Source organism: Nilaparvata lugens, chromosome 3 (genome assembly GCF_014356525.2).
Source record: "Nilaparvata lugens isolate BPH chromosome 3, ASM1435652v1, whole genome shotgun sequence".
NCBI lineage: Eukaryota > Metazoa > Arthropoda > Insecta > Hemiptera > Delphacidae > Nilaparvata > Nilaparvata lugens.
Window position 1 is genome coordinate 61,067,533 of NC_052506.1, and position 25,795 is coordinate 61,093,327.

The window sequence follows — 25,795 nt, forward strand, 5'->3', positions numbered from 1 at the left end:
AACGTTTATGATATTCTCGCCCACGAGTTTCAATTCGAGTGTCAACTACTGTGAAAAGTCATATTATCGACGTTGAAACCGCTTATAAATCTTCATTGACGCCCTGCTGAGAAAATCCTCGCCTCTTGGCAGTGGCTAACAAGACTCGAGAACATTTACAAAATCAAACTATGTCTCCAATTAGTCTACTTTTCAATAGTTATACTTCCTGGAGTTGTCTGTCTCTTTTTTCATGTAAGGAAAAGTAATAACAAACCTATATCACATCACTAGCAAAGTGAGTAGCAATTAAATCAAAATTGTGAAATTATCACTATCAAAAATGATACTGCAACAACAATGAGTCGTCACAAACTCCAAGATCAAGATTTCAGTTGCTTATGTTATACAGAATGAGTAATAATAAAAGCATATTAGTTTATTTGATACTAGAAAAAAAGTTTTGTTGTATGCTGAATAGATTAGTCACGTGAGGAGATCCCTGGAATATTGTTGAAGCTATTCTACAAATTTCTTTTGGTTTAAATAAATAGGCATTGTATCTTGTGATCTCAAAGTTATTCCCAATGGTAATACTTCTTGTCGCTATTTGAATGATAACAACTCATAATTCATGCGATTAACAATTTCACAATTAGAATCGTGAGAGATGATATCTGGAAGCATCTATAAAGTGTGCTTTCATTGTGATAGACTAAAACCATGGACTCGGAAGTCTCCATAATTATTTTCTGTTTTAACCTTGTAACATTGACCTACAACCTTTGGCCTGAAAAAACTCAGCTCCAATATGCAAGTAAAATAACTAATAACTATTGTTACTTATCTCAATAAAATTAAAGATTTAGTTGTGGGGGTGTTCCTACATGGGATTCCCAATTTGTACATAGCAAGCGAAGGATCCCACTTTAGGCTAAGTCATGAAAAATTGAATAATAAATTCTGAATTCAAGTAACCATTAAATGAGCTTCAAGGAGTCGACGTGGTCAGCTAGTTCCATTGCGAGAACAAGATAACATTAAGTTTTGTTGCTGAGCTCTAGAAACAACACCAAGTTCGAACAACATTTTCAGCTCTCACCTTTGAGAATAGTCACACATAACAAGACCACCCGTCGGGCATAGACTTTATGAGACATTTTGTAGCTTACGGCCATCACACGGACTGGCAGGGAACCTGTATCACTCCTCTATTCATTCTCTCCTTCTATCCATCCATTGACGGACATCCAGTGAGATTGCATGTCATAAGAGAAGAAACAAATAGAGAATGTTGGGTATGAGCTAAGTAAGCAGATCGGACATGTCCGAATACTCTCAAGTCCAGTGCTGGTATATTCCTCACGAGACCACATGCACTTCAACCGATAAACTTGTAGGCTCACACAATTTGAATAATATTGACATAAAATTCAATGGAGACCTTAGAAAAGAAGTATGCGCACATCAACAATTCGAATTTACATTTGTTCCACCCAAGATTTTCTCAGTCGAAGGCGTTTAATAACTTTCTGTTATTGATTTATATTGCAGTTATTTCTAAATTCTATTCTTTTAATTCATAATCACCCATGGTCCAACCTGATGGTAAAAGTCTCAAAGGTGATTTTCTGATCGCGCTGTTATTATAACTAATTGGAATGTACAAATTTTTATTGATCAAAGCTGTTTTAATGAATGAGAATATGATATTCTCATATTATTTAAAGGAAAGTGAACTTCTAGTTATTTACTTAATGTTTTATTTTATATAATGCAAACAGTTATATTTATTTATTCTTTGTCTAGAGGTAAAGTTGAGCTAAATACAGTTTTTCAAGATTCATTACATTGGGACAGAAATTGTCTAGATGTAATAATTTCCTAGATTTGTTACACTGTATAATAATGATGTCTGATATAATCCACACCTGGAGGACTAGAACCGTTTGTTGATGTTGTGAATGTGTGTGAGAGAGCGAATGTTGGTGTGTGAGAGAGCGAATGTTGGTGTGTGAGTTCGATTTAGTTGGGAAACTGAGCGTCCCCGTCCCCGTCCCGCCCACTAGGTTAGTTGCTGACATTGACTAATGCCTTTCCACAGTCATTATGAGCACGGAAAACAGGCGAAATATTAATTAATATTTGGAACTTAATTCGTCGTCATAATTTATATTTAGTGCCGGCCAGGGAGTCCTGGGGTTCAATGCTCACTTTCTTATAGGAGCTCGAGTCTCGCCGCCTGACCGGAAGTCGGGATTGCACTTGAATACGAAGGCTACCTGCTCTTTTCCCTCATGCATTGGCCAGAAGACGCCTAATATTAATCTCCTGAGAGACCGTACAGAATAAGTGCAATGATTAATAATATACTTCCACGCTTCAAGACCCGAAAGATACCAGCTTAAACATACTTGTAGCTCAACAACTTACGCCCCTTTTTCTTCATCAAGTACAGCCTTCAAGCGTGTTTATGTCTTCAATTGTTCAATACAATAACTTTTCAATGGGGAAAAGGTGAATTATTATCAAATTCTAGATGATTGTTAGATTTTAAACGGAAAACTAATAGTATTTTTCCAAAGTTAGCTATTCTCGAAATCACTGAATGCAGTTTAATTATGTATTCCAGTTAACTATTTGGCTTCCTAATGGACTTCTACTTCGGATTCGGATTTTTAAAGACATCATGACATATAAATAATTCACTAGAATCGATGATTTGCAAAGAATATCTCACATCAATGCATTGTTTTTATAATGATTGACCAGTAGAGCTATAGTTAGATAGAATACAAAGAAAAGGTCTACAGTATTGAGTATCAATAACTTTCAAATTACCACTTGCTGATGGCAAGTGAATCGTTTATGAGCTGCTAAGGCCATGAATTATCAAACATTTCTTTTGATTTACACCTTCACATTATGCAATAACGATCCGAACTAATCCTGATCGGAGCCTCTTAATCAATTCTCGAGTGATGGAGATCTGCCATTGAATTACTATTTTAGCCTTGAGAGGAGATTCAACGGACATTATTAATTTTATAACTATACGCCAAAGATAGATTATTTGTAAGGGAATGAGAGAGTAATAAATTTTGCGTCACCAATCAACAAACTCTTCAAATTCTGAATCGATGGTTGAACAGACTACTCCAGGAACCCATCTCATAATATTTGCAAATTTGTAAAAGTATCTGAAGCAGAATCCATATTCGTTAATTTTCAATCTAATATTACAATCTCGTCTATTAGAAATGTTTTTCAATTACATGAATTAAATATTATTATTCTATGTTATAAATTGTCTCCAACCAAAGTTTATATGAATAATTATACTTACTCCTAACATACCTATTCCATAAGACAAGTGCATGAAAGAATCAATAGAACTGAACACTGATAACTATACTAGTTATGATGATAATCTTGAAAATGAGGACTAGAAATGTATTTTTTAATGCTTTTGCAGGAAGATGGACACAGTTGGAATATGATTCTATGCTTCAATATATTTATTCCCCAGGAAAACTGTCAACTTCATAAAATTGATACATTGACATTATTATTGGTTGGTTCGTTAGCTGAATGCTGCAAACGGAGCTCGACTAAATAAATCTTTCGAAAAATGCGAATATAACAAGGTAAGGCGATAAAAAATTCATAAAAAGCCTGGTCCCTTTTCAGGACATCATTCCATTCGATTCAACAGCGATCCACTCTCACTTGGCTGTATGCAGCGGAGTAGAGACGTTCTACCCCAGCGACCGATAAAAATCTTGGGTTATAAAGAAACATCCAATACTTATTAGCTAAAAGTGCAAGCCAAGAGTGGAGAATTTCAGAAGGACGGATTTTATTTGAAAGTAAATGATTGTGTTGAGTTTTTGTGGGTTGGATTATAGAGGTGAGCTGATGTTATCATATGCGAGGTACACCTGTCTAGAGCAAATGGAAGGTGCTAAGAGATGAGGCAGCGACTCGAAAATGCCTGTTTAGCCCAAGTCGCTGGAGATGCTCGATTAATCAGAGCTGGCTGTCATTCGTGGACGAAAAGACGCTGCGTTCAGTTCTCGTGAACGATGACAGCAGCAGCTAAGAAGCCACAGCTAGGTTTCGAAAGTCATCGTGCTGTTTAGATGAGTGGAATCCGAATACGAAATAGGTCATGTATCTGTCATCTCTTCTACTATACAGGACTCCTGTCTTCGATGATGTCGTAGCAGGAAACATCAACCAGATTGTTATCGAGCCGTGATTGGCTTGTATAGGTGAGCTGGGACTGCAACATGTGCACTCAGCGATCAGTTGCTCCATTGTAGTTTGACTCTTCAACATTTCGAATCATGTTTTAGAAATTGGATAGTCTACTAATCAGCTCCCGTGAGAAGATATTTGTCTTGATTCTTGATCCACTGAGTCGAATAGATTAACTAACAGAAGAAGAGTGACGTAGAAAGACCTATGAAAAGTTAATGATTGATAACATCCCAGATTCCACTTCAATTGATATCCGAATATTCGATCATGTTGTATTATTCTTATTATGACACACTGCTGTAGCTTCTACCTATTTGAGAGAACGTGTAGGGAAGAACTAAGTTATTCAGCATGTATAAATAGTCTACGATCATGAGGTATGAACTTTAGTTACTCTTGTGACTTATCAAGAAATGAAAACTACTGAAGAAATTCTTAAAAACTAAGACCTTTTGCTCTTTGCTGGAGTTCTACTTGATATAACAGATATTAAATTCAAACCTTTCATTTGTCATTATCTGATTGAATTATCTGTCATTGGATATTTATAGAATATTTTGGTTGGATGCTTATCGGATAGGAGTCAGCAATTCCAATTTCAGAAAAGAAACCCATTTAATTCGAAATAAGCACTAGGCCGCACAGTTGAACGGTTTGTTGTGAGAAGGCTTTTCGGAGGTGTGTTTGTTTAGCGAGGTGACAGGCCAACCGCCGGCCGCAGCCTCAACACAGGCCGAAAAAGGCCGAAATGTATTGCTACTGTTCGGAAGCTGGGATCGGGGCTATTGGGGTCGGATCGGCCCCCCAGGCAGAGCCCTAACAAAACCCCAGCGTTTAGCCATCCGAAAGGCAAATAATAGGAGGCACAAGTGCTGTTTATGATACACAAGAGCCTTGCTAACAAGATTTGTCTATTCACAATTCCGCGAGTTAGCCACGTTTCGAATGGCACCTTTGCCACAATCATACCCTCTCATTCTCTCTCGTATTTTCTCACTCCTCAACTCCCTGGAAACTGGACCGGTGACCTTTTCGTTAGCAGCTGCCAGTCACTGTTCACTGGACATGCTCTTTCTAAATCTGTCCTCTCTAGTTCTATCATTTTCTCAACTATAATCTCCAGTCAGTTCTCACAAAATATACATTCCATAGTTTCTGGGAGTTTTTTTACCCACCCTCATGTGGAGCCATAGCAGGGGGATTCTTTTGATAGATACTTGTATCTAAAATACTTGTATAAGAAATTACATAAGTCCCAGTAAGAGGCTACTGTGATCTAAATAATGACTAATAATGCATTTATTATAATGACCAATTAATTATGATTGATGGTAAGTAGCATTGATCTGAAAACGTATCTGTGAGAATACCTAATTAAGTTCAGATTGATGTGTGAATGATTATTCTGTTTATAAAGAAAATTATTGCTCCATGATGGAAATGGAACACAATCAAGATAAGAGGGAGACCTAATATGGATGTGGTTGCAAACTAGAGAATTAGGTTAACCAAATAAACCAAATCAAACCAAAATATAAGTTACAGAGGTTGATCAAAATCCTTGATTGAATATTATGAATGGGAGGTATAAAATTGTTGGATTTGCACAATATTATTGAATTCTGCAATATCTATAGAACAGCTTTTGATACTTGAATGGCTGGAAAATTACATGAAAAAATTTGAAAATGAAAAAAGCTGTTGAAGACTGGGCTTACCTTCCAGACTTGGTGATGATCATCTCAGTGCCGAGATCGTGGAATTTGTCCCAGAGATCTTTGGTCTCGAGGTGGCAGTCGGCTAGCAGCAACTCCTGGCAATTGCAGCGCGTCTTGACCCTGGCGCGGACGGCCGCCGGATCCGGTGAGTCGCGGTCCTCCTCCGACAGCTCCTCGGATGGCGCTTCCGACGGCGGAGGTCGCGGCTCCCTCTCACTCTCCGAGCACTCCTCCACGTCTATTTCCACGTCCTCCTCGATTTCAGCCTCCTCCGCCTCCTCGTACTCATCGCTTTCGCCCTCCGCCAGCTTTTCACTGCCTCCTCTCCTGCCGTGGCCGAGTCGCTCTGTACAAAAATCAAACAATAAAATCAACTGCTTATAGTAGAACCTATGCATTCGATCACCCAAAAAAACCGACGCAAGCTTGAATTTGCGTAATTTCGTAGCAATAGAATAAATCATGTCAAATGTGGGGAAGTAGGTGAGTTTTCTCACAGTACGTCATGAAAAATCCAGATCTATTCATGTTCATTCTTCAACAACAGCAAATGATACGCACCTCTTCTATCAATAGCTTGCAACTATAGAGAACTCCGATACATTCATGAACAGAATCGAAATATATGTTCCATACTCCTTGATAATAATGACTAGGTTTGGAGTCATTAGAAACTTCCAGCTAAAATATTTTTTAAAATCAACATGAAAATCCCACTAAAATTCATATTTTATGTAAAATTTTCTCTTTCATGCTCTTACTTATAATAATAATTATTGTTATTATTGTTTTTTATTTTTTTTAATGAAAATAGAGTATAAAAACCGAGTCTTCATGGAACATTTCATATTAATTTGATTGACTTCTGTTTCTCAAATATTCCACAATTTAATTCTTTATAATAGCCACACGGTGATGAATAACTATACTATCAACTAAGATTATAACTATTCAGTCTTCGAATCATGCGAATTATTTTATTATGTACTGGATTTTGATGAGCTGAAGATAGTTTCAAAAAATAAGAGATGAAATGAGAAAACATTTTCAAGCTGGAGAATTGCATCGAACCGGATGGAATATCTAGAATAGCCGATACGAAGTTCACAGGATGCTATATGATTACTTATTACTTGAAAAGGGATGATATAGCAGTTGAATATGGAATTGGTTGAAATTTCGAGGTTCCGACCGATGTTAACATTGAAAATATGTAGTCATTCATTTTCTTGTTCAACTTGTAATGTAGATAAAACACTTCAAATAACATAGTATGTGTTGCTATACACCTATAATTATGGCAACATGCAGGTATAGTTTTCTGTATGAGGGAAACCAACTATTGCAATGGAATGAGAGCGTGAATACTGTACAAGCAATAAATATCAGCCAACGATGGCCTCATGAAAGCTCTATCCGTAGTAGAGGTAGGTCAGGTAATCGGATGATAGGGGTAAGTGCATAGCACTAGCATGTGAGCAGTATAGTAGTGCGATCCTCCATTAAGTGATTCAGAGAAGTCGCCTCCTTCCTGTCCAGTAGAACTATCAGTATTGTTTCCAAGTTGATCGCTTACAGCAGATGTTTGAACTCTTTTTCAACTCCCACACCGACCTCATCAGTCCTATATTGTGACTCGAAGCAAATAGAAGAAGAGTTCACTTGGACTTGGTACTGCAATAAAAGTAGATTGAGGAAATAAATTATCAATGTAACCATTGCCTCGCAATAAACTTGATGATTTTATACGACATTTATATCAGTTTATGCTGGGTATTTAAGATGTTATAACAGTTGACGCAGTTGTAGAATGGGGAAAACATCAATAAAATGCTTATCGGTTTTTTTCGTGGTGCAATGAAAATGAAGAGCGCACTCGTGCATCCAAGTATCAAAAAACGTTGAAATTATTGCTTCCGTTTCAATTGCATTTATAATTAAAGTAGTTTCTTCAACTGTGAAATTGATTAACTTTTTGTTTGACATTGGACAGTAGTATTTTTTGAAACTGAACAACGCCTTCTTCTGAAATATTATAACATTATCCTATCCAATTTTTATAATCTATAACTATAACTTTTCTATTAGGGGATCGTTCCTATGAAATATTTGGATTTAAATTCTAGTCAAAATTGATGATGAAATCCCTGCTGGAGAGGTTTTGATTCGGTCTACTTGAGTTATTACCCAATTCATACACCAAGTGACAGATAACAGAGAAAGTTTTGGAAAAAATCTCACAAATATAAGAATTTGAGTATGGCTATCAGTTAAAGAACATTATCAGCCTCTATAATGAAGTATTGGTTCCTGCATCTTTCTCTATTGTATTAACACTATTATAGAATAGAATTAAATAGCATAAATCACTATTGATGAGAATTTTTTTTGTGTATTCAAGATCCAGCTTAGTTGATACAAAAAATAACAAAATTCATTAAATCGCACTAAGTTGCGATTGTCATGTGTTTGCATCACACATCATACAACAGTCATGTCAGTTGTCTTAGTCATTGCTCAAGTGATGCTAATCAATGTTGACAATCATCAACACTCCTACCAAAAAATGAACATGTCGACAGCGAGTGTTCGCATTGTTCTTTGAAAATAAATGTTGATTGTTGTATGGGATTCACATAGCTGATTTCCCCCTGCCACTATTCCTTGGAAACGCTTTTATCATGCAATTCTAATTAATACATCATTGCAATTGAGAATTTCAAATCGTATTCACATAGTTTTCATATTTATCATTATTATGCAAGTTATTTAGTCTATCATCTCAATTCGATGGGGCCAATCCTCACAAAATATTCTATGTATTCATTCTGTTTCCTTTTAATATTTACCACAGTCCTTATGATTGATAATTCATCTACTCATATGTTTTCTCAGATTTCATAGAATAGGTATCAACCGTAAAAAGTATTTACTCACAATTGAAATCACTTTCCATTTCCCTTATTAAATCTTAGATCTTCATCAATAATATATTTTTGTAATTTCGTTACAAGAGAATATTATCATTTAGTTGGTTCTCTTATCCATCAAACATCTTGTTCCTTAGTCTCCAAGCTAAGGCAGGGGGATCTTCTTAAAATCTTTTTGTAAAAGACTACCGTTAGAAAACCATTCTACTTCACTCCAATTGTTCGTGAAGTGTTATCGTGATAAAAGCTTTATTAAGTAAACATAGTTCTACTTTCCATCTCCAATTGAGTATCATGCTACTAGAATATTTCATAAAAGATTGTATGATTTACGATTCTCAAACTTCCGTTCTCCATAGTCTCCAACTTCATTATATGGTTTTTACCTGCTTGGAGGCGATTTTTTTAAAAAGATACATCCTCTGAACAAGGGACAATGCGTTTCTGTATCTCAAGGCTGATTCTTTTTACCGAAGTCTAGATGCTCACTTTTAATAGTTGGGTCGTAAACGCTTTTTAATTGATACAATTAAAAATAATTTCAACCAGAAAGGTAGCAAATTCACAGTTTATGGTTTTACTAGCACGTGAAAAATATTGGAGCTATAGAATTATACACTCTCTCCCACAAAAATAACAAAGCCAGATTAATTTTCAAAAGTATGAGCCGATATGGGTACGATAAGGAAAGAGTTAAGGAATTTAGTTTTACTTTATATTTTGATTCAAGTGATTATTTCTACTTAACATTATAAAGTTTCTCAATTTAGATTCTCATTTTTCATGAAACTAAGATTGATAATATCTAAGCTAGTCGATTTGTCTAAAATAATATAGAAAAAATATCGATGTATTGCTAATGGGAAAAGAAAAAGAAGAAGAAGAAGAAGAAGAAGAAGAAGAAGAAGAAGAAGAAGAAGAGAAGAAGAAGAAGAAGTATTAGAATGGAAATCTAAGCTTTCAAGGGATGGTTAACATTATAATGAACTTCTACTCCAGAATACAGAATTGTTCTACAATTGACGTAAACAATGTCGATATTGATTATGAATAGGTATCCATTAGTTCATTATTCGCATAGATGCTTCTCTAGAATTAAATTCAGGCATAACCCGAATTGAGAATGACACACTCTTTGAGAATGAAGGAATGGCATGGTTATCACTCCAAGAGATAGATATAAAATTGCGATTCAGTAATCAGTAACCTCAACCATCATGGTCATCCACGACATCCAGTGGAATTCATCTAATAGTTCATGGATTAGAAAAACTTCTTTATAGACTCTAACTGAATTCCACAAAAATTTCTCAGTTGATTTCTAATCTTTTTCTGCTTGGTCAAATTTATTTCATCTCTATCAACGAACGAATTGAGAAATCAATTTCGGGATTGTCTACAATGTGTCGTCACTTCTTTGAGCACCCGAATTAGTTCCACAGAATGCTTTTCACTTTTCAATCAAATAAGTAATCAAGCTTGAAAGAGACTGATTAACTCTCAACGGTCAAGTGGAAAATTTAGCTATTTGGACGGTTGGGTGGGGGTGCAGCTGCAAGAATGGGAGAAAGAGTGAACGCATTGTACACGCTATAATATCTTTCATTAGGGTCTTTACACGTCCTACAAAGGTAGGCCTACCCGGATAATCTGTGCTCTGCTCTCCTGATGCGGCTGCCTCTTGAAGGCCTCTCCCCCCCTCCCATCATCCCTAACCACCTCTCTTCTTCCTCTTTTCGCCTGTCTCTTCCCTCCCACGATGCTTTTTCGGTGCAGTGCCGTTCTGAAAACTTTGACCTCAACTCTTAATAAATCAGCTGTTGCCGTACGCCCCTGCATGCATCGGTTACGTTCAAAGAGGAACAAAAGAAAGCGACCCGATCACCAAACGATACCGATACCGTTCCAAGGAACCGAAAGCACAAATGTAATTTGAAGGATATCAGCCTAATAATGTAACTAGCAATAAGCGTGTGATCCTGATATTTTGATTTGATCCTGATATTGGTTCAATGACACAATACATGTGGGGTTTCCAACAAGTTCTGTAGCTGAAGAATACAAATTAATCATATTCTAAGAAATGAAAATTATTCTGAATACCTGATAAATCTGAATACTGAAAATATAGAAAATAATACGTCGTGTTTCAATAAGGAAATTCAAAACTCCAAAGTAGCAAGGTATTATGTATGGAACTTATAGTGGGATTCTTGGATTGAGAGAGTTAAATAGGATGTGGGATATTATGAAATTTATCATAGGGTACTTCATAACTTTCATTTTACTTCAATAATTCTGGTAGCCATATAGAGAAAATTTGGTATTTATCATAGCCAATATGATCGCAAACGTAAAATAATAAGAGATGATTATTATTAGGGTATGAGAAATGAATCTTCTGATCATACTAATAGATTGATTTTTTTAGCATGATCCAACAATTATAACATATCTCTACATCATAAATTTAATCTTTGTCGGATCATCAATAATCATTGAGCCTTTCATAATAGCTAACCAACCTGATTCGGAAAGCAATATTATCTATGAAAAGTATGCAAACGATTTTGCTTATGTTATGAGTACACGGATTTCTCTATTTTGTATTCAGACCTATCCAATGTTCTTCACTCTATCTACATTGAATTGAAATTTCCCTGGTGACAAGTAATTTTCATAGGATTTCTCTTCAGGTTACAGGATGAAATTTTAGGATGGAAGTTAAAAGCGATTATACTGTGAATGCTTGCCAGTGTTTTATGAGTGGCAGGCTGCGGTCTCTTGAAAGAGAAGTTTGGGCGATAATTATCACGTCAGTTAACCACCCGGTAGTGATTTATGAATGTCTGAGGCAGGGGTCTGTTCACACACCACAAAAAAACGAGAAAATAATAGAAAACTCGGTGTGTATTCATGAAAGAGAACTCTCCTATCTCAGGCAATAAATAGATATGGACAAAAATCATCAGAATACCTGATAGCCTAATATTTATTACGTAATTCAAACTACCGTGAATCAAGATTATTTATCATAGGATACCATACAGACTCTTTAGTACCATACATCAATATTTATAATACACTTTTTGATAACTAACTTGATAATAATAAATAATAAGAGCTCCAAGGCCATGCTGACTGCTACATTCCACATTGCTGAGTTGTAACATGACAACTGTGCCCACTTCATGTTAACACTTTAGATTTAAGATAACTGAAATGTTACTAGGCCTTAGCGGTAGAACTTGAAATAGCAGCCATTCAATGTAATGATAATAATCCGATTTACTCTTTTGTAATACAGCGGTTTATGTTTCCTCTATATTTCATAATCTTTAATTGTGCTCAGGCTGATGCCTCCAGCGTGGTAACAACAAGAACAATTATTTCACAACCAACTTGCACTCTTACAATAATTGTCCATCATCCTTATCCATTCATCAATAGCTAAAATGTTGACAATTTTATCACTTCAAGTAGTTATTAGTACGCTGATTCCACAGAACAATGGAGATCAAAATACTAAAAATATGTTTTATATTTCATCATACTAGATTGAAGTAATATAAGCAACTCATCAAGTACTATAGTAATACAGTAGCCTGAGTACCTAAAATAGTACGGTACAATAGTACTCACACTATGTTTTATTAGGGCTACTACAATTATTATTGAAACACTATAACATTTAAAATCAATTACACCTTGTAAATGGCTCTTGATAGTTGAAAGTAGTTATTTATTGATAAAATACAAGGTGTACTTGATAACTATGTATGTGTTTCAGTAAAATAGTGATCTACAGGTATCTAGTACATTATAATAATTATTTATCTCTAATCAATGAATAATCCGTAGCAGAGTAGGTGAGGGAAACAGTTTTGGATCTTATATAATCTCTTACATGTTTTTAACTTTCAAAATAATTAATTACTAGTTGAAAGGTTTGTCATTTGGAGTATTGATGTAGCAAGAGCTCTTTTAGCAAATTATTTTGTCTTTCACAACGCTTCTCTAAACATTAAGAAATCTGATTCACATATTCTTGTTACCAAACTTGACTGAAAGAGTGTGTGTTAAATAAATTATAATTTTCGCAGACTAATCTTTTAATTTATTACATCTTGTGTTAAGGTTCAGAAAGGACCTCTAAATTCACATCATGAAATTGAAGCCGGAGTCGTGTTGATTATTATTAAAATATCATATCAAAACAGAGCAGTTTATTATACGATGCTTAGAAGACCTCACACACAGGTGATCTAGCGAGTTGACTGTTCAATTCAAGCATTACCTACTCTTTTCAATGCTGAGCTCTAGGAGCTAGCGGAGAACCATGACAGCTCACGGTGACATTTTTTAACGCGGCAAAAATTTATGACTGTCTACATTCAATAAATTATAACTCGAGCCAAGTGACACGGTGTGAGTCCATACATCACGTCCCAAACACTTCCACTATCATTCTGAATTCTAGCGCAGTGGAAATAAAAAGTGAACATCATTTGTGAGTGGTGGTGCTGTGAGCTGTGAGCTGTGAGCTGTGAGCTGTGAGCTGCACATCGCTAGCCATGCACAATGCTCCACAAACATTGCATTGCCTACGCTAAGTAATAATTTTTGTGTCAACTAAAACTGAATCAACTAGAATTCCAAACAATTTACAATAATTGGCTGGTTCTAAATTCGAAAGGAATTGTATCAGTATCATCGCGAAACAGTGCTTGAAAGCGTGTGATATAAATTATTATTCCCCATCACGTGTTGATTAGCATGTCTCTTAAACAGACAACCAGATAAATGATTCAAACATCAACCAGAAACAATATTAGAATGGATGGTCACGTCCCTGATGAAAATTCTCCAACTATGCATTAAGATTTGTTAATTATAATTCACAGTATTCTGCTATAATGTGTGCTTATTCCAAATTGTTCAATCTGAGTTCAATATATATGGAGAGTAATATAATTTATACATTATCGCTTACAAACAGAAGCAGCTCTGATGCTCATCCCGAATGTCAATGATCCCTGTGGAAGCTTAAGTGCTGGAAGCTTATCACTTCTATCAAACTCAATGATTCTGCAGGAAGGTTGACGTTCATGGTTCATCTTCTTATTGTAAAATTGGAAAAATACTATCATTCCCACGAAGGTGAGAATAAGTATAATTCCGATAGAGCTTCTGCCACCTCTTCTCACTGAGTCAAGCTTTTCTCGTTCAGAATAATAATAGGTTAATCGTTCCTCCAATGGAAAATTAATAGATTCTCAAATCTTCTTGAAAATCTTATGGAACAACAGATGCATAAAGTTTCAATTAGATTCATCATAGAGTGCCCTTCCTCAAAGGAAATGCACTTACTAACCCCTTTTTAAGTTGACGACATTAAATGATTCAAATGTCTTAAACATTCAACGTAGTGTTTTGAATGATTGAAATGTCACAAACATCCAATGTAAGGGCCAAGAAAGTACTGTGTTAACATAAGAAGATAGATTCGTTCCGAGATCGTCTAGAATTCTATGTGATGGCTGGCATCGCACAATACACCGAGGATGGAAAATAGTTGGAAGGCAACGCAGCGATGAAAACACGTGAGAGACATTTCTACAGTCCAGTTGCTCTCTCTTTCCCACTTGGCACACACCACTCATTACTTAAAATATATACGCGTGTTTCTAATAGATTTTCAGCTGCTAGGATCAAAAGGAAAGTGTTCATCATCTGGCAACTATGGATGGTGTTGTAGGTATCTTAATGAAAAATTGGCGCTTCATTCAGCAACCTCTGTTTAACAAATTGAATCAACAACGTGGAGCTTCAACGCACACATAAACTTGGATTTTATTCATTTGTGAATTAATTTGCAACTCACTCTGGAATAAATACGTGATCATTACCAACAAAGAAAGGTTACATTTTTCAAGTTTACTACAAACTCATTTCTTGCGAATTACTAAGAGGAAATTTAAGCTTCCACAGGGATCATTATATAGATAGGATGTCTCGGTACAGGTAACATGTGGATTTGAATCATCAAAAATTCAAGTTATCGGTGAATCTTAAACAGTATAGGATTAAATACTAATGTAGAACATTGTATAATATAATTATTACTAATGTATATGATTACTAATTAACATTACTATAATCATATTTATGTTTCAGAATTGATCAATTTAAGTGTGAATGATAGTATTCTGAAAAGGTGATTCTTTTCCATATGACACTGAAAACTCAACTGGATTTCAATTATAATAAATAATTTGGGGATTTGCTTGGGTCAGGCAGGATAAATAATTGTGGAAAGCGCTTCTGCCTTAACTTCAACTGTTTTTTTAAAATTCCCCATTTTTTGAGAAGAGAGTTCAATGAAGAATAATAGTTTTGAGGGTAGCCGAAAACTCTAGTATGAAATGCACAAAACTATTTACAGTATTGATTGAGAAACGCTACTACATACTTCAATTTGAATCACACAAAAATACGTACTGCATTGTGAAATTTAAAAATTCCAAATTCATCTTAAAATTCCGGGAAATTGTGTACAGTAAGCTAAACTCAATGACAGAGCTCTTATACGATCAAACAAATACAGTGGCGGCTTGTCAAAACCTTCACAATCTTTATTGGTAGCCTATAAGAGCTTAACAGTTAAATTTAATGTTTCCTATTGGACTGAGTTTTTATCGCGTGAAGATAACCCGCAGAAACAAATAAAAGTCTTCCAATGCTCAAAGCAATGAAATCAAAATGGAGCTCGCATCACAAAGTGACATCCCTATCAAAGCCAAGGCAATAACTATGTAACTCTGGAATAAATAATATTTTTCATCCACTTATCTTAGACTAATCAAAACCAACTTATATGATAGAGATGAATGAGCATTAGGCCTATGTTAACTTTCAGTAGAATTTTTTTTCAATTATTGTTACATTTTGATAATAATTATAGCATTTGTTCTAAAATTATAAGGTGAATTATGAAGAATTGCTTCAAATGTGGAATAATCTTGAAGATAGGCGAAACATTGCTTCAGAATCCTTGCGAGCAAAAAAAGAAAAATATTGCCGCACCGATTATTTCAAAAGAGAACACGAAAGGTTCTCTTTAAAAGGACTGATGAGAGGTATTTCTCATCAGTAGAGAAGATTCAATTAATTCAGCAGAAATAATTAAAGGACATTCGGCCTCAATAGTCACACCAATAACAAGACCATTCGACTTTGAAAGGAAAAATAATCCACCTAATAATATCAACGAGTTTGGGTGGTTCGATAAAAATAGCACAGCTTTTTATTCTGGTCAAATAATTAATATGACATTGATACTTTCAATAGGGTTGAATAGGCTAGTGTAGAATTATTTCAAAGAATCATACCAATTACCAAAATTTGGTCGGTCTAAGTATAGTAAGTACTAGTATAAAAACCAGTGTTCAGACCTAATTAAAGCTCAAATTAAGAATTCTTAATAAAAATTTCTTGGAGATCGAACTTCATTATAAAGTTGAATGAATAAAAATTGAGAAATCATTTGGTCGGTCTAGTAAAAACCATTGTTCAGACCTAATAGAAACTCAAATTAAGCAAATGAAACAAGGAATTGTCTCTGCCTCAGTGACTGGCTTATTAAACAAATTAAGAAACTAATCCATTCAAATTGAGTTCCATTATTATCATTCTATAAAGAGTAAAGAACTGGCTTCTACACGTACGGGATAGGAAATTCACGAATGATTAGCTTGAAATTTAGCATAAATATACTCAATTTACCGAGGATGGATGATAGGCCTATTTTAAATTCTTCAAGATATCAGTATGTAAGTATTCAGTTTGTCAAGATTAAAATTTGACCTTTGCGAAGCACGGGTTACCTGCTTGTCTCTAATAAAAATCAAAGTTTGCTGGAGCTTCGTTACTTTTCAACAACTACTTTCTTAATATTTCAATAATTCAGTGGCTATGACAATTTCGCCTTTCAATCCAGTATGGACTATTTATTTAACTTACAGTCGAACCTCTGTATAACGAAGTCGATTATCCCGCGAAAAAAATCGATGCAGAGAGGTATTCGTTATTGAGTGGTTCTGTGAAGAAAACTGTCACGATCCTATGGATCTTATAATATCGTATCACGGCGGTAAATGAATGAATATGATACATAAAACATATCATTGTGAACTGTAGGGTACCTAGACTTATTAGGCCAATATTGATATGGAAATTTGAAAATTCATGCTGTTTGAAAAAACATGTTTTTTTAAAATATTTATAGAATGTAATAAGTAAGTAAACTCACCAATTTATTTCCAGAAAGCTTGATTTGTACTATTAGTAGAGTTTAATCAAAGTACATACTCTGTAGCAATATTTTTCAACACTAATATTAGATGGAACGCAAAATACGGTTATCTTGTCAATAACTTCACTATAATACTATAATAACTCAACTTTCCTATTTTTCAATGTTTTATATTAGGAAAAGTGAGTAATTTTCGGTTGAATTTTGCATTTGAATAAAACATTATGTTCGATGAACGACTCACATCTATTAAAACAGACATGTCTGGTACACTATTTTTCAGTTTTAATCCTTGCCTGATAATTTTGAAAGACTCTATAACTTCTTGATCTGACGGATTCTTCTCAGGTTTGTCACAACCATCATCATCATCATCATCATAGTCAGTTCAAAGGGGGGTGCGACAGTCGTGACCGACGACAGCCGAGGCCTGCGACAGTAGAGGACTGTTTTACAGTCCTTTACGGTCGTAGGCCTCGACTGTCGGGAGTGTACGAAAATTGAAGAGTCCTCTACTGTCGCCTAACGCAGGCGATTTTTGAGGCCTCTTTTTCAGGAGTCCTCTCCCGTCGTAGGTCTCGACTGTCGGGGCTGTACAAAAATTGGAGAGGCCTCAACTGTCGCCTAACGAAGGCGACATTTGAGGCCTCTTTTCAGGAGTCCTCTACCGTCGCTGGCCTCGAATGTCGCTGGTCTCGACTGTCGGGCCTGTACAAAAATTAGAGACTCGCTTGCAGCAGACGACAGTTAAGGACACATCCTACTGCGATTCCAGACAAAATACATTTGAAATAAATGAGCAATTTAGTTTCTATGAGAAAAGCTCAATGTATAATATAAATGAAGAAAATGTAAAATGTGAATGTGTGAAATTAATAAAAGTTATTGATTTGTAACAGGATATTGAATTATAGAATAATATCCTACATCTATCATGAACTGAAAATTTGACATCCAAGTATCAAAAAGGTATTTACGAGTTTGAAAATTCCGTTTTTTATGATGAAACAACTAAGGTTTATTTACAGTTGTAAAGTTGCAATACTTATTCATAATGATATGGAAGGAATAATGGGATATAATATATTATTCAATTGCTGGTAAATCCATACAAATTAAATGATAATATTCTTTTGGTGCTGTCTACCATTCTGGAGAGCCTAGCAGGCGACAGTTTGTTGAGGCCTCTTTTTCAGGAGTCCTCTAAGGTCGCAGGTCTCGACTGTCGGGAGTGTACAGAAATTAGAGAGGCCTCAACTGTCGCCTAACGCAGGCGACATTTGAGGCCTCTTTTTCAGGAGTCCTCTACGTCGCAGGTCTCGACTGTCGGGGCTGTACAAAAATTAGAGTGGCCTCAACTGTCGCCTAACGCAGGCGACATTTGAGGCCTCTTTTTCAGGAGTCCTGTATCGTCGCTGGCCACGAATGTCGCCGGTCTCTACCGTCGCTGGTCTCGACTGTCGCAGGACTCTTCTGTCGTTTGCCTCGTTTGACATCGACCCAGTTCAAAGAATTGAAATGTGTGACAAAAGAAAGAATGGGAAAAGCCCAGTCGTTCACCTGCCTGGTCTACAATAATGACCAGTTCTTGGAATTCAATTCCCGACTTGTGTTTCACCCTCTATTGACTGTCTACCATCCTATCGCTTTCCTACCTGAATTGCCATTATTTTTAGTCTATTGACCTTTCGGCTGAAACTATACAATTCCTTGAAAATAACCGTTTACTTCCTATACACACTACATTTTGTATGTTGAAGTCAAGAAAAAACTCTGTTGATGAGAGGTCCGAAATTCGTTAAATAGAGGTAAATAAGCAGCCAAAACTCTAAAATGTCATGGGACCAGGTAAAAATTCGTTGTGTAGAGGATTTCGTTGAGTGGAAGTTCGATATAGAGAGGTTCGACTGTATTTATAGACAATAGACACAATTCAGGTGAAAACAACAGGCATTCGCCCAAAACTTCTTTCAACCTTAATTTAAAATAAACAGTCCAGAGGCTATGAAGAGTTGATGATTTGATTCAAGATCGATATGATATCTACCATAATACCAGCTATACTTCATCAACAACTTCACTAAAAATCCTAGTGAATAATTAAATTTTGATAGTTTATGGACATTCTTAATGCAATTTCTTAATGCATTCTTTTTTAGTGTTGAAAGCAAATCATTCTCCATCCTTCTCACCTAACCTCAGCAATAGACCTAGAGCTTTACAATCATAGAAATTGTTGATGAACAATTAAAGCAGGAATTTAATGTGATTCAGACTTCATGCGACATCAAAATTACGTGATAGCTGAATGTCGGTCACTGTCATACAGCCTGCCATGAGGATGATGGACGTTTTCATGTGCAGCAATGAGACTCACTTCGTCATTGGCCAATCGCCACCGCTTGCAAGGGGTGAGCAGCGAATCCCACAAGGACCTCCAACATTGATTATGTAGTCCTAATTGATAACAGGCTTGATTCATTTTATTGCGAGGCAATTCAACTCATCGAATCAGCGTGCGCTCTGACAGGGGATTTGGAAATAGCCAATCAAATTAATTGTCTGTTATTTTTGTCACCCCAATTAGAATAATAGGGAATCTTCTGTTAATAGTTATTATCGTAATTATTTATTGAGTTGGTTCCTCTGGGAATCTATTTTCCAAATGAATTATGTGCACTGATCAACGTTTCTGGATGACATCATTTTTGGTCATCACTGGGCGATTTGCTGAGATTAGCATGAAGCCAATGCCAAATTGTGACTTATCTGATCTATATTGATATTGTGGATGGAATGGACCTGTAATAGCTCGTAGCCTATCTACTTCCATTTCTCATAATATATCTTCCTTGCTTCCTTGCTTTTACTGTATTTAGAATTTATTTTCCCTTTCCCATTCTTCTCAGAATTTCTTTACTACAGCAATGGTCCACCCAGGACACCCTTATAATAGTCCTTTTGTAGTATCCTTTATAGAAATCCATAGATCCATAGTATCCATAGATCCTTATAGTATATCCTTATAGTATCCTCCAGTAGAGCCACACTTCAAATGCCTCTAGTTTGCGCTCAGTTGCATCTCTCATACAAAGTCTATGACTCTGCGCCATCTTCAAATAATTATTTTAAAAATTGGGATTTTTGAATTTATGGGAAGAAATTCATTTTACTACTTAATATAATGTTTTCAATGTTTGACTGGAATAACTTTTCCCCAAAAATTGTCAAAATTGACAGTTGCATAGCCTCTATAATATACGGAACAATCAAAGTAACAGTATAGTGAACAATTACAATCCAAACTATTTAAACAATCCAACTTATATAATGATTGCAATGATTGGTAACTTGAATGAGAGCGGATGAACACTGTTCAAGAGTCATGTCTGTGCTTGTCAATTCGACAGATAAGGATGAATATTATGATGCCTCTTACCTCTAACCAGAAATTAGTCTACTGGTTGGTGCCTGACAACACTCTTCTATTTCTTCCTATTCGAATAAGCTCAGAGGTTTTTCGGTTGCGCAAAATTTATCAGTTCAAGTTAATAAAATAGGAAACAGAAATACTTTACTGAAGCACAACTATTATACTAATTGCTATAAATTTGTAAAATACATGACAAAGTTCGCAAGCACTCATGTTAAGGTTTATAAGTACGGTAATATCTACAAATTAAAGGTTGAAATTCGTATAACCTAGACGTAGGTATGACTGGATTAGATTTTCTGTGAAGATGGTTTCCATATGAGGTTTATCAAGTAGCAACGAAGAATTCAAAATTCAATAATGTTACTGGTATTATAGTTTCAATTTTAAGGAATTCCAGTATGTCTTACACTCTCACAGAATATTCCTCAATGCAAGTGATAGTAATTTTTCATTCACTACTATAAAGTACGGTACACAGAGAGTTCATGGTAATGGTAGTACACTTTTCTGTACTACTATGTACTATTTTACTTCAAATTCATCAATCATAATTCAAACCGGAGAATATCTACTATGTAGACTACTCACTCTCAAGTACGTTGAATAAGATAATAAAGTATGCATGCTAGTAACCCGATGAGAAGCATTATGTCTAGCATTATGCATTAGAAAAGCATTATGTGAAGGTGGAGGTAGGCCTATAAGAGAACACAGTCCTATAATCAATGAACCGGGCAGTTCATGAAAGTTAATAAATAACGCAGGTTATACTGTATAAATTACGCTCTAAACCTCAAACAATATAGTACATTGAATCCTGAATACATTGTGAATCTGAATAAAGTATAACTGTAGACGGTAAGTAACTCAATCTAACAATAAGCATTATCACACAAATCCTATCTAATCAGAAGTGACTAGAATGTAGCTATAACAACATCCTTGGTAGGATAGGAGTAACTAGTAAATAGGATAGATGATATGGAAAATTAATGAATTTGAATTATCAAGTTGAAAACAAGAAAAATACATGCTTGATCTAAACAAACTCTAGGAAGCAACGAAATCATGGATTGAGTAAATAAAAACATCAATGTCATCAATCTATTATTTTTTAGATCTAGCAATCTAGCCTATTGTTGAATTGAACATCATGAAAAGGAAATATCATGAAATTAGCTTCCGTTTAGCAAGGAGCGGTCTTTGGCTAAAGGCTGTAGTAACTATTAGGGTCTAATCATATTTTCGAAATAGCCAATAGTAACTAACTTAGACATCTATAAACCTTTTTTAAAGATTATAAGTCTTCAATTTCAGATGCACGAGCATAACCTGGCAGGCTCATTTCTTTGCATTGCTGTAATAGCCTAATAGCCTATTGGCTATCTAACAAAACAAATTAGACTAAGCTACTTCGGTTCAGAATAACAATGAATGACTGCTGGTGAAGAGATTAATTAGTCAACGCTCACATTAGTAGCTTATTTCCACTATGAGTGATGTGCAGCAATCCTACAAGGAATACAGTTAGCAGAACAGAGGTTATGCCTATATCTTACTGGTAGCCTAATCTAAGAACACATACAATTCTGAACATAATATTGTGGACACGTTGACAAATAGCCTATTTTGAAATTGACCAACTCACAAAATAATAAGTTACAAGAGGTGGAAATTTTGGAAAGCTTTAATACGGGCTACGGAGAGGTTAGCTGTTGTAGCAGTGATGAGGAAAACAACTTCTCTTTCACAGGCAGCCATTTCCAGGAGAATTCCTAGGGAAACTAGTTTTTCAAAGTGTTTTTATGATTCTACTTGATTTAGTTTGATGATATTGAATAGCCTACGTCTTAATTACTAACTAGTTCACTTGTATCTTATCGCTGACTGGGTGGGAGAGCACTACACAGATTCGTTTGAACATGTCACTTGCACAAATTCCACGGGATGAAGACACAAAAGACACGTGTGGAGTCAGTCGAGGTACTCACCGTGAGCGGTGGCGGTGGCGGCGGCCGCGGAGGCTGGAGGCTTCCTATCCCTGGACATGATCGCCGCGATGGAGAAGTCGGTGCGGGACTTGGGTCCCTCCTGCATTGTGGCCAGCAACATAACACGGGCCGCACTGACGCGCTAACCTCACTCTGTCCGCTAGGCAGCAGGCCGATCGAGGGCGGGCCCAGGGGGGCGGAGCCTTGCCCCACCACTCCGCCACACTATTTAATTAGGCATTTATGATTATGTGGACAAATGGAAGGCTGTGCATGGTTGAACGCGGTCGCCTAGACATCAACACCGCATAGGGGGCCAGCTACCGTACTCCCCTTACCCCTCTTATCAAAAAATACACTTCAACATATTATTATTCGTCTCACCATACAAGGGATCTACACATGACTATTATTTTTTCAACATCTCCACCATGAAACAAACTGCAATCTCTAAAGACGAAGAGTTGCCGATTCGTTGTTTTAGCTTTTCCACCTCCTCTCTTCATCATCTACTTTACCGTCTCACTTTACCTGTGGCAAACTCGGTTGTTTCCTTCCGGTCCAGTAATTCCCTCCTCGTGACAAGCACTCTTTAGCGCCCTCCACCTCCAAAGCACGGAAATCACTGATCGTCAAAAGGTCTGAAAGTGTACCTTGTCGATTTGTGAGAACTTCAGTGCTTATTTTCACCATTCGTTAGAAAAAGCAGCTTTCTACTTTTCTTATTGTTACATTGCTTCATTTATTAGATCCAGAGAAAACAATATATTTTTTAGGTATGATCACTTCTAATAAAAAAAAACAATTTGAAGAATTAGAATAAATTGCATTATCTGTTTGTGTTTCATTAAGCAGGTTGAACCAATGAATCATACCTTCAACCTTTATAATAATACTGTAATTATAAAACTCAAGTCAAAATATAAATTAGGTAGCTTATTAGTCTCTAACCATAACTTCTTTCTTCAGGTGTTACATGCAAATAATGATAGGAAAATCTTCTATTTAAGAAGAATGACTTATGTGATGAAAATGGAAATCAGTTCTATAATATTGGAAAGTCAATAGTTTTTTGTCAATAACATTAAATATTCTTCAACTATTGGAAATTCATTCCTTAAGAATTCTCTTAAGTGATTAAAAAATTCACTATCCTGAATGAGTTTGAGTTGTGGATTGATTATTAAAACAAGGTACAAATTATGGGAGTAAAAAATGAAATTCAGAAGGTTTCTGGTAATATATTTTATTTGTGCTGCAATACATGCTCGACTGAATTTCTTCAATAAACATGTAAGGCTATAAATATTAATGTTATCAGAAGTTGAAGAAGAGCTTCAAAATTGTCTTTGCTGAATGAAAAAGAAGCAATTGATATATCCTTCTTGTTATCATCTCTACATATTTATTATCTCAATTCTTCTGATATTGATTGCATAAAAATCTCCATTTCAGAACTAATGTTTCTATACTTTTGTTTTGATTCAATAAAGATTCTAGATATACCGAATCACTCTCTTAACTAGCAACAACCCCTAAATAATAAACTTCTTGATTATTACGGCTTGAGAAAAAAAATTTAAAAGCTAGTACATGTTAAGTTATAATCAATGTGTAGCCTTCCGCACAAATAAAAACTGGAGGATGAACTGAAGCAATCATTTCAGCATGGATATTAATAAACAACCAGCTTCTTGATATTAAACACACCTTCAACACGCAGTCCACCGTTTGACGTGTCGATTTTTCCTGTCAGTAGACTTTGTAGGAGGCCTACTAAGTTATGGTGGTGCTGTCTATAAAAAAGTGACTAGGCGTGGAATTTGATTCGATACAATAGAATAGGTTCAGATGGAGAAAAAAACTGGCTGGAATAAAGATAGTGATAGAAAACAGGAATGATAGTAGTTGGATAAGGATGGATTGATGAATAGGGGTTTGTGAGGGGAGCATGGGGTTGAGAACAAGGGGAGGTGGATTTTGACGAAAGAAGTTCAATAATATTTCATTTGGATCTGCGATGAGGCATCGTCACGCAAGCAGATCCACACTGTGGAGGCCTTAGTTGGCCAACTGATTCCGTGTTGGCATCCGTCAACAAATCAGTTGGCGTTCAACACGCCTTCTATCGTCCTTCGATTCATTCCCCAGACGTGGCGAACAAACATCAGACCTATTCCATCATCTGCAAATCCATCGTTTCAACTTTGACAAAGTTAGGACATAGTCTAGCGGAACCGGCAACGAGCTCCTAATAGCTGACAGGGGCAATTGTTCCTCAACTAATGCAATTTCATTCGTCAATGTCGACGCTAACGCCTGCTGCGGTTGTGGGCGACACGAAACCCTAGCTTCCTCCATATCGGCTACCACTCCATATCACTGTAATGGTGTTTTACCAGACTATCATCCATGAGTGTGCAGTGCAGGCGCCAGTTTGCCATCCACGGGTAATTGCTGAGATGCATGCGACGCTCAACCCATAAACCGGAATGAATTGGGATGGCCTAACTTGTAACACCATTTCACAAGTCTGCAAATTGTAATAGTGATGGTGCGTTGTACTATGAAGGAAATTAGCTAGAGCATGTGTCCTCTCCGTATAACTCTCTGGATTGGAGTCTTACTTGGTGCCTGTTTACATGTAACCATAGATTTAATGTTTGTAACTCATTGATGGCTGACCTAGATGATTATTTAATCGAGCTCACGTAGTCTATTGAATCCTAGTAAAAATCTAATTGAAGCTTTCAATCTTTCTTAATGAGTTGAAATGAACGCAATTATCTTTCTCAATCATGAACACAATGATTTAAAAGTAGCTAGCTTGAAGTCTGGCATCTTCAGGTCCAATTCCTAAGCGACAACTATATTTGCGGTTCCGCGCTGTATCAACAGATGTTAGACATCGTAATATACTAATATAGACTAGATCGATATACAATAGGCTACCGCCGTTATTACAATTACAGTCATCAGAAAAGGGATTCAAAACACTTTTTATGGTTCCTGAGAGGAAATATTCAACAAAAGAATTACTCACTAAGGAATTCCAATTCTATTACTTCCGTCTGGATCTATTGCATTGTATTTGAGATGGATGAATTTGTATTTGGACAGATTTAGTGTGAATCTTTTTCATATTTTCTTTAAATCGCATACAA

At 35.9% G+C, this 25,795-nt stretch overlaps 1 protein-coding gene across 1 annotated transcript in view; it reads right to left on the reverse strand.

Moving 5' to 3' along the window:
• The window catches only part of LOC111046344 (T-box transcription factor TBX20), an 87,446-nt gene extending 64,659 nt beyond the window's left edge, over positions 1-22,787 (reverse strand). The window contains exons 1-2 of the mRNA XM_022331870.2: positions 22,632-22,787; positions 5,961-6,306 (exon numbers count right to left, since the gene is read on the reverse strand). Coding sequence (XP_022187562.1) covers positions 5,961-6,306; positions 22,632-22,752 — 467 coding nt within the window. The 5' untranslated portion in view covers positions 22,753-22,787. The remainder of the gene's footprint in view (positions 1-5,960; positions 6,307-22,631) is intronic.
• Positions 22,788-25,795: the final 3,008 nt, after the last annotated feature.